Source organism: Caretta caretta, chromosome 28, assembly GCF_965140235.1.
Source record: "Caretta caretta isolate rCarCar2 chromosome 28, rCarCar1.hap1, whole genome shotgun sequence".
NCBI lineage: Eukaryota > Metazoa > Chordata > Testudines > Cheloniidae > Caretta > Caretta caretta.
This window is the reverse complement of record NC_134233.1, coordinates 9,397,775-9,408,644: the sequence shown is the minus strand read 5'-3', so window position 1 is coordinate 9,408,644 and position 10,870 is coordinate 9,397,775. Positions and strand designations below refer to the sequence as shown.

At 49.3% G+C, this 10,870-nt stretch overlaps 1 protein-coding gene across 1 annotated transcript; it reads right to left on the bottom strand.

The window, feature by feature from the left end:
* Positions 1-7,195: 7,195 nt before the first annotated feature.
* LOC142070274 (uncharacterized) lies at positions 7,196-9,238 on the bottom strand. Its single transcript, XM_075123856.1, has one exon. The coding sequence runs from the start codon at positions 8,954-8,956 to the stop codon at positions 7,799-7,801; it is 1,158 nt and encodes a 385-aa protein (XP_074979957.1). The 5' UTR covers positions 8,957-9,238; the 3' UTR covers positions 7,196-7,798.
* Between the last annotated feature and the right edge of the window lie 1,632 nt (positions 9,239-10,870).

Genomic DNA, 10,870 nt, shown 5'->3' with positions numbered 1-10,870 from the left:
GTCTCGTGTTGTGTGTCGTGTGTCGTGTTGTCTGTGTGTGTGTCGTGTTGTGTGTGTGTGAGTGATATTTTGTGTGCGATGTTTTGTGCATCGTGTTGTGTGTGTGTGTCACGTGTGCCATTTTGTGTGTCATGTGAGGGGTTGTGTGTCGTATTGTGTGTGGGTGTCGGTGTCGTGTGTGATTTCTGTGTCACGTTGTCTGCCATTTTGTGCGTCTCGTGTGTGTGTGTGTGTATGTGTCGGTGTCGTGTATTGGGTGTGATTTTTGTGTGTTGTGTTGTGTGCTGTTTTGTGTGTCATTTTATTTGTGTGTCATGTTGTTTGTGTGTCGGTGTCCTGTGTTGTGTGTGTGTGAGAGACGTGTTTCTGTATGTGTGACGTGTTCTCTCTGTGTGTGTCGGTGTCGTGTTTTGTGTGTGTGATGTTTTGTGTGTGATGTGTATGTTGTCTTGGGTGTCCACACAGGGTAATGCACAAAGCATTCCCCTCATGGAGGAAGAGTGACACAACGTGGCCACTCAGGAGTAACACACAAACAATCCCTCTCTCCCCGGAGCAACAGTGATGTGTGTGGCCAATTCAGGTCATGCACAAACCATTTCCCTCATGGAGAAAGAGTGACACCAGGTGGCCAATCCAGATAATGCACAAACCATTTCCCTCACAGAGCAACAGTGACACCGGGTGGCTAATCCAGGTATTGCACAAAGCATTTCCCTCATGGAGCAACAGTGACACTCGGTGGCCACTCACGGTAGTGCACAAATAATTTCCTTAACGGAGCAACAGTGACACCGGGTGGCCAGTCAGTGTAATGCACAAATCATTTCCCTCCTGGCCCAACAGTGAGACCGGGTGGCCACTTGGAGTCATGCAGAAAGCATTTCCTCACGGAGCAATGGTGACACTGCGTGGCCAATTCAGGTAGTGCTCAAATCATTTCCCTCCTGGCCCAACAGTGACACTGGGTGGCCAATTCAGGTCATGCTCATTTCCCTCATGGAGCAAGAGTGACACCGGGCAGCCCCTTGGAGTAACACACAAATCATTTCCTCACGGAGCACCCGTTGCACAAACTGAGTTTAATTATAATAATAATAAAGAAAAAATAGTTTCACTAGAAAAGGTAGATTTTCAGTGATTATAAGGGATAGCAAACAGAAGAAGGCAGATTACGAAGCAAATACAAATACACACACATACTAAGCCTAAGATCTTAAAGAGACTGGATTCAAGAAGTCATTTCCCATCCTAAATGTCTTTTGGCAACTTGAAGAGTTTCTGTAGCTTAGACTTCCCGTTGTTTCTCTTTACAGACTAGACTCCTGTCTTAGTCTGGACTTCCCCCTTCTCATTCCCTTTGTCTCTTCAGGTACTTTCAGCAGCCTTTCTACTGCCCTGCATGATTTTCCTCCGCTCCGACTTCTCCATGGCTCCCGAGACCTCACCTGTGGGAATGCACACCTACCCGGGTCCTACAAAGGGAGACGGCACCAGGAGAGCAGAGGAGAGAGCGAGTTGGCGAACACACGAGAAGACGGCGAGTGCGGACGAGGAACTGGAAGCGCCGACCTGGCAGCCGGGTCTGCAGCGGGCAGAGAGCGGAGGCCTGGTTCCGCCTCCTTGGAAAGAGGCCCAAGCAGCTAAGGCCCCTCCGGCCCCGTTCCCCTCCGGCGAGAGCTCCGGCACCATTCCTCGCCAGAGCCGCTGCGAGAGCCGAGCCGGAGCCCTCGCTCCCCAGCACTCGCCGGGGGCTGGGAATCTCGCCCTCGGCCCTGCCGCCCTCTTCCCTCCCGCCCACACCGGCCCCACGCGCCGCCCAGAGACCGAGTTCCCCCGACCGTCCCCGCTCCGCTCTCGCCCCCGCGGGGGGTCGTCTCCGGGGTGGGATTTTGGTGTCGTGTCCTCTGCCGTCTTGTGTGTCGTGTGACGTGTTGTATGTCGTGTCGTGGGTGTGTGAGACGTCGTGTGTGTCAGTGCCGTGTGTGAGAGCCGCCGTGTGCTGTGCGTGTGTGCGTGAGTGTGTGTCGGCGTGTGTGAGAGACGTGATTGTGTGTGTGAGACGTTGTTTGTCATGTGGTGTCGTGTGTGTGTGAGACGTGGTTGTGTGTTTTCTTGAGTGTTTTGTTGAGTGTGTGATGTGTTGTGTTGCTGTGATTTTTGTGTGTGTGACAGGTTGTGTGTCATGTTGTGCATGTGCGCGTGCGACGTGCAGTGTAGCCGTGACATGCTGTATACGTGCAACGCGCAACGTGCCTGCGATGCGCACTGTGTTGTGTGTGCAACATGTGACGTGCTGTCTACAACGTGCAACAGGCTGTGTGTGATGTGTTGTGCGTGTGACATGTAAAGTGTGACGTGCAACATGCTGTGTGTTCCACGTGCAACGTGTCAGTGTCATATGTGTGTCTCAATGTCGTGTGCCATTTTGTGTCGTGTGCCATTTTGTGTCACGTGTCATGTTGTGTGCGTCGTGTCTGTGACATGTCGTGTGTGTGCGTGCGACGTGTTGTGCATGTGCATGTGCATAGTCAGACAAGTGCGTGACGTGATATGTGCGACATGCGACAAACTGTGTGTGCGAAGTTGTGTGTATGCGACGTACGTGCAACATGCTGTGTGTCTTTGAGTGTGTGTGAGACATGTTGTGAGATGTGTTGTGGGTCATGTTGAGTGTGAGACGTGTTATGGGTCGTGTTGAGTGTGTGAGTGTGTGAGTGTGACGTGTTGTGGGTTGTGTTGTGTTGAGTGTGTTTTTGTGACATGTTGTGGGTCGTGTTGTGTTGAGTGTGACATGTTGTGGGTCGTGTTGTGTTGAGTGTGTGTGTGTGACATGTTGTGGGTCGTGTGTGTGATGTTTTGTGTGTGATGCTTTCTGTGTCGTGTTGTGTGTGTGTTTGCATCGTGTGTATTTTTGTTTGTCTTGTTGTGTGCCGTTTTGTGTCATCGTGTGTGTGTGACGTGTGTGCGTCCACGCCTTCGACGTATTGTGCGTGTCCGTGTGGGAAGTGCGAAGTGGGATGGGTCAACTTGCCTCCCCCTTCCCCAACACTTTAGCCCCCTGTCGTAAACATGACCCTACCCCCACCCCAGGGTGCTACTGACACTGAAACGACCTAAAAGACCCCCGACTGATCACTATTGGCTGCACCCCATTGCCACCCGCACTTCTATGCTGCTGCTGGCCAAACCCTCCCCCCAAAATCTAAACCCCACCCCCTACCCGGAACCCAACTGGAACCCTGACCCCATAACCTGCCCCCCAACTCGAAACCCCTGAACCAAAACTGTAGCCCAACCCTCACCCCAACCCGAACCTCCAGCTCTGAACCCAGCCCCCCGAAGCCTGACACCGCTTTAAGCCAGAGCCCACTTCCCCATTCCCACCCTGGGCAACAACAGTGCAAACCACACCCTCCTGCCCCCCGCCCAGGGATCCTGCTTCTTACCACCCCTTCTTTGGAAATGAGCCTTTTCTTCACTTGCATCCCACACACCTTCATTCTCCTTTGAGGGCTTATTTAGTGACAGGGGTCTACACAAGGCAACTCTTTGCTATCACAGCGTAACAGGACACAGAGACGTGAAAACAGTGCAAACAACATTCCACGAGTTTTCAGGAGGTTTAAACACCCAATACATTTGAACATTTAACATTCGCTTTGATCTCTACTAACACACACATCCATGGTTGGGAGGCTCTGTTTGCTGCGGTGGATCCACTGGGGGTTGATGTCATGGGGGTTGAGTGAAAACCCACTAAATTGACAGCAGAGCGCTCTCCAGTCGCCGTTGGGACTGCGCCAGGAACGGCAGGAAAAAGGTAAATTGACCGAAGAGCGTCTCCCATCGACCCAGCCCAGTGTAGAGCAGTAAGTTGACCGAAGCGACGTCAAATCCAGCTCTGTTATTCACGCAGCGGGAGCAGCGTAACTTAGGACGACTTCCTGCGGTAGGATTGAGTCATAAATAGAAAGGGAAGGCTAACCACCTTTAAATCCCTCCTGGCCAGAGGAACTGGGATTGTTTACTCTACAGAAGAGAAGAATGAGGGGGGATGTCATAGCTGCTTTGAACTAAATGAAGGTGGATCCAAAGAGGACGGATCTAGACTATTCTCAGTGACAGCAGATGACAGGACAAGGAGTAATGGTCAAGTTGCAGTGGGGGAGATTTAGGTTGGATATTAGGAAAAACTTTTTCACTAGGAGGGTGGTGAAATACTGGAATGGGTTACCTTGGGAGGTGGTGGAATCTGCTTCCTTAGAAGTTTTTAAGATCAGGCTTGACAAAGCCCTGGCTGGGATGATTTAGTTGGGGATTGGTCCTCCTCTGGGCAGGGGGTTGGACTAGATACCTCCTGAGGTCCCTTCCAACCCCGATATCCTAGGATTCTATGATCATTTGGCCAACAACATGCAGCAAAGCACCCAACTCAGTTGCATGAATGCTCTATAAACCACTCCTCAATTATACAGAGACACCAGCATATCTCCCCAGCTCTCAGCCTTCCACCTCAGAAATGTACCATCTTACACGGCTCACGGCCTTCTCTTGAAAAGTGTAAGCTCATTAATTAGTTCGCCACTTCATCAAAAATAAGGGGGACATGCACCAGCCTTTGTCATGTGAGCAACTTTCCCAAGCACTTTGGACAAACTCAGGAGTAAGTATAAAATAGTAAAATAAGTTTATTAACTACAGAAAGTTAGATTTTAACTGAGTATAAGTATTGGTCACAGAGGTCAAAAGTGTTTACATAACAAATGAAAACAGACTCCCAGTCTAAACTCTAATTTGAATATACAAAGCAAGAATTGGATCAAACAGCTTTTCTCACTCACTGGTTGCTCCAGGCCATGTTGAGATCTTAATACACAGACTGAATTCCCTCTCAGCCTGGGACCAATCTCCGCAGTTCAAATTCTGAGTCTTCCAGACAATCTTCCAGGTGTTGAGATTGGGGAAGAGACAGGCCACGTGGGGGTGTCTTTGACTCTCATACATATTTTTTCTCCAGCTGCTAGGTAGATTCTTGCCGTGATGCTGGGGTTAGTTAGCCCCCAATATGGAGCAGCAGTTTGCCTCCTGCACCTTGTGGTAGGCATGTCACAGCTCCTTCACTTTGACCCCGCACGGCAGTGTGTCCCTGTCATGGCCCCTTTCTATCATGCATCACGAAATCTGCGTGCGCACCTCGGGAGTTACACCGCAGAAAGCTGCTTTCCTGTGCAGAAACTTGCCCATGTAGACAAGGCCGCAGAGGACTTCCATAAGAACGCACGACAGGTCATAGACTGGGTCAGACCAATGGTCCGTCAAGCCCAGTGTGCTACCTGAGAGCGACCAGTGCCAGATGCATTGGAGGGAAAGAACAGAACAGGCTTGTTGACCTGCAAGGTGAGGGTCTTTCACCTTTATATTTAACTTCATTGTTGTCAATTCCTACTTATCCTATATCTAACTACCCCTCCTCTGACGTCTCTAGGCAAATCAGGTGTGAACCACTCCATTGACACAGACGTGTCCCAATCCAGCTGAACTGAGGCAGAATTTGGGCCAATGTCAGTTTGGAAAAGGCCTGCTTCACCCAGCAGGTTTCTCAAAGTATCCGCTGCTGTGAACCGCATGTCGTCTGGATGTGTGAACTCCAAAGATAGCAAACATGAAAAAAAAAAACGCAAAGCCAGTTCTGAGGTTTCCAGAGCCAGGCCTGAGGGTTAAAGAGCTGTGCTCAAAAGGACAAGGGTCTCAGCAGCTATAAAAAGAACTAGTTGCAAAAACAAAACAAAAATTACATGGAAAAAAACAACCAAACAACAACCACCCAGAAAAGCTCCTATCACTCGCCCATCACCATTGTAGATCTTGACATCTCCTGCCTAATGTGACATCTTTGCTTTGCGAACAAGAGCCCTGGGGAACTCCTGCGAACTCCAAAGATAGCAAACATGAAAAAAAAAAAACGCAAAGCCGGTTCTGAGGTTTCCAGAGCCAGGCCTGAGGGTTAAAGAGCTGTGCTCAAAAGGACAAGGGGGCTCAGCAGCTATAAAAACAACTAGTTGCAAAAACAAAACAAAAATTACATGGAAAAAAAACAACCAAACAACAACCACCCAGAAAAGCTCCCATCACTCGCCCATCACCATTGTAGATCTTGACATCTCCTGCCTAATGTGACATCTTTGCTTTGTGAACAAGAGCCCTGGGGAACTCTCTGGCTCACCTGTGTGGGTGGAAGGGGTCTCACACTACGTGGGAAGGCTGCATCATGAGAAAAACCACCTGTGCTCTACTTTCACACTTTCTAATCTTTCAGAGTAGCAGGAGGCGGAAAAGTGAGACACATGCATTAGACTCAAGAGCAAAACTAAGAGACCAAACCACAGACTCTGGACTCAGCATTCATGTATCCTGCAGTCTGAACTTGGAATCTGTTTCCCTCATTGGCTACCATCATTTAACCAACACGGAAGTGCTTCTTGTCCAGCAAGGCAGCCAGTTTGGGACTCATAGGCATGGCATGGCTCTGAAGGAATCAGCTGTTTCTCTCTGTGCATCAGGAAACTTGGGATCCAAATGGTAAAAGACAGTTGTTCCCAGTTTCATCATGGCATCCTTTAGAAGTGTGAGCAATTCTAAAAACAGTTTACCTTGGCCACAGGTCACCATAGCGTCCATCTCTGGGGTGAAAATCAACCACTCGTAGCTCTCATTTCTACCTGAGTTCTTGTCAAATCTTTGACCTTAGTTGTAGCAATTTTACACGGCTCTGGCGTAGAATTCTTCACCAACCAGGAGTGAGCTGAACAGAAATGTCACTTCCATTTTTCCCATCTCTACCTAGGAAGGGATTGCATTTCCCAAATAAGAGGCAACATGCACCTGATTAGGAAGGGAAGATCTTCAGGAGCAACCTCCTGCAGGGCATGGGCCACAACTGCTTTGGGAGGCAAATGAATGGGTCTTTTGCTTAGTTCCAAATCATTTACTAGAGAATCCTCTTCCCAGCCCCTTCGGGAAATATTGACCTTACCAATTGAAGAACAGGGGGATAGAGATGGTGATGGAGAATCCCTCTGATTTACCCTATGTTCTTCTGTTGTTACAGAGGGGAAAAGACATTTTTCCCTATCCCTTCCCTATTCCTGCTCTTTGTTATACTTCAATATATTTTAAGGGAGGAAAACGGGAGTAAAAATATCTGCCTTCAGGAAAACCTGAAGCAACAGCGCTCTGATGAACTGTGACAACTGGGAATGAAACAATATGATCCTGGTGGGGGAACTTGATGACTAACAATGGTTTTTAAATGGGGGAACAGTATAACTGTGATGCTCAGGCTTTGTTTAGACTAGGACATGTGATGGAGTTTAGGTCAGGTCAAGGGGGGGAAAGCTAATGCCAACCACTGCACCTCGGCTGCATCTGCACGACAACTGTAATTGTCTTTTAACACCAAGATCACTAACTTGAGCAGCCAACGCCATGTACAGTCCTACTGGATGTAAGGCACGGGTAGTTTTTGCCTCAGTGTAGCTTGTTGGGAACAAACCTCTCTCCCCCACCTGGAGCTGATGAACATTCCTGGCTGGAGGGACACACGCTCCTTTGATCCAAAAGGAAAGGAGTTGATAGAAAACATCACAGGACTGACCCCAAAGAAGGGTGAGCTGCAAAAGGCAGGAGCAGGCAACTCATCTGGGGGAGCTGAGTAACCACGGTGAAGATGGGGCACAGATCACTAAGTGGGAATTAGCAAATGTGATTTAAAAGAAAAAAATACCTTTGGCCAGCCCTAGTCAAGGCATTTGTTACAGATCACTCCCATGTGGATTTTCTGATGTCTAATAAGGGTTGAGCGCTGATTGAAGCTTCTCCCACACTCAGAGCACGTGTAGGGCCTCTCTCCTGTGTGGATTCGCTGATGTGTGGTAAGGGCTGAGCTTTGATGGAAGTGTTTGCCACACTCACGGCATCCATAAGGTTTCTCACCCGTATGGATTCGCCGATGTATGATAAGGTATGAGCTCCGATTGAAGCGTTTCCCACACTCAGAGCATCCATAAGGCTTCTCACCTGTGTGGATTCTTCTATGTGTGGTCAGTACAGAGCTCCGATTAAAGCTTTTCCCGCACTCAGAGCACATGTAGGGGGTCTCTCCTGTGTGCGTTCTCTGATGTGTGATTAGGGTAGAGCTCTGATTGAAGCTTTTCCCGCACTCAGAGCATGTGTAGGGCCTCTCCCCTGTGTGGATTCGCTGATGTGAGAGGAGGGATGAACTGTCAATGAAGTGCTTCCCACACTCAGGGCATCCATAAGGTTTCTCACCTGTGTGGATTTTCCGATGTGTAATTAGGTGTGAGCTCTGCTTGAAGTGTTTCCCACACTCAGGGCATCCATAAGGTTTCTCACCCGTGTGGATTTTCCGATGTGTAATAAGGTGTGAGCTCTGCTTGAAGTGTTTCCCACACTCAGGGCATCCGTAAGGTTTCTCACCCGTGTGGATTTTCCGATGTGTAATAAGGTATGAGCTCTGCTTGAAGTGTTTCCCACACTCAGGGCAGCCATAAGGTTTCTCATCTATGTGGATTCTCTTATGTGCAATGAGATGCGAGCTCTGCCTGAAGGATTTCCCACACACACAGCATGCGTAAGGTTTCTCACCCGTGTGGATTCTCTGATGTCTGAGAAGGTCCGAGCTCCCTTTGAAGCTTTTCCCACACTCGAGGCATGTGTAGCGTGTTCCTTCCAAGTTCATTCTCTCACGTGTAATAAGGTCTGACTGGCTACCGAAGTTTTCCTCTGGCCTCTGCTGACTCTCACAGGCTTTTGTTTTTTCTGGGCGTGCACAGCTCCCAGAATCATTCCCTTTGGACCTTCCTGACAACATCCCATGGGCTTCTACTCGCTCAGCATCTTCCTGCTGGGGTTCCTCCTCATTTTCACTCACCATCCCAAAACCTGACGGGAGACCGAGAGAATCCAGACGTAAGTCTCTGCCTGCGCCAGAGAGAAAGGAAATCTCAGAGAGAAGAACGGAAAAAGGGATGAAGGAACGAAAACGTGTACAGGACAGATCAAACCTATCAGGAGCTGATTTTCCCTTAAACCTTCCCCAGAGGAGAGAAAGGAAGGGATCAGTTCTGGGTCCGTATCTCAGAAGAAATCTCAGGGGACAGCGAGATTGGGGAGGGACCTGCTGCCAGTTGTCAGTCAGGATAGGTGGGAAGCCATGAGTGACCTCTGCCTAACGATTCCACATCTGCAGGGAACAATCCTGAACTTGGAGAGCTCACAAGATCTTTGTAGGGCATCCCAAATGTTTCCTGTATTCACCGACAGTTTTGGGGTTGGTTTAACCAATGCCTCACCTATGCAGGCAGCTCTCGGGAGCACTTTTTTCTTAGAGCCATGAAGGTCTGGGACGCACGACTCCTCCCCTCGTTCCAGCTGCGAGATCACATCAGTTCTGGAAACTGGAAACCCTGCTCAAGGCAAAGAAAACAAGGGAGGTCAGTGGAATTTGTGGGATACTTGTCACAAAGAATATTCCATGCTTTTAAGCCCAGCTCACTTTTAAGTAGTAACGTCCCAAGGCCGGCTTCCTTGGCTCAAAGTGCCAGGAGATGATTATTATAAATCATATTCATTACCTTAGTGCCTAAGGGCCAACTAACAGTGGGTCCTCATTTTGCTAGGCACAGTACAAACCGAGAAGCATTGATGGCCCGTGCCCTGAAGAAGTTACAATCTAAATAGACAAGGCAGACACAGAATGGGGGAAGGGGTACAACCCACCAGCAGAGTGAACTCCGTGAAGGCAGAGTGACAGATCTGATCAACACAGGCCTAGATCTTGAGACTATCGGATTTAATGTTACAACCAGGGCCAGCGTTTTCTGGAAATTGTAGCTAGGACTGCATTTTTTCCCAAAATTACTCTTTGTTTCTGGAATCACCGTTAATATCCGGAATTGCTGATCAGAGGGTGGGTGGGGCATGCAGGGTCACAATCCCCCAGATTTCTCCCTGGAGACACCCGTCTCCTCCCCAGGGCACAGGCTGGCTGCGGCTGAGACTTGATGCCAATTTCTTCCCTCTTCATAGAAGTCTGGGATCGGCAGTGGGACGCCAGGCTCTCTCATCATGCTGCAGAGAGGACGGCACTCACAGCTGCTCGCGGCCGTGTCCACAGCACCTCTCCCCTGCTCATCTCCCCTGTACACAGCTGGTTCATGCCCCGTCTCTCCAGCGCACAGCTGGCTCTAGGCTCTCAATGCCCAGTATCTGAGCCCCACCGCCCCCACACAGCCGGCTCCTGTCCCCTCCCCCCAAGGCACTTTCAGGCTTTAAAGGATTAGATATTGCTCACGTTTGTCAATTACTCTCTTTTCATTGCCTGCAAACTCTTGCCCTAATTATGACTGTTGTCTGTATATCTAAGCCAGCCCTTGAAAGCATGAATTCTTCACAGACTATGATGCCGAGATGCGCCACATGATACCAGGAAGGGCTGCGGGTTGGGTTTCCTGTGCAAGCTGGTATCACTACAGGGTGATGAATGCCAGATCTCAAGGCTGGTTATGCAGAGCTCCACCTTTTGAAGCTTTACCCAACGCAGAAAGGGGTAGGGACGGATTTCCCCTCATTCAGGAGACTGAAGACGACAGACTTTTGGGGGATAAACAGCTGAGTTTGAGCTGACTGAGGGGGGTCTTTCTGGGCTACAAACTCACAGGACCTGATAACCAGCAGGAGGTAACCCTTTAAGAAAGGTTTTAATACACTTTGGAACCGATCAGGGATTCCCATGAGGACTGCTGAGGGAATGAAGGTAAACACGCATTTGGATGCTCTTCTTGTTTTA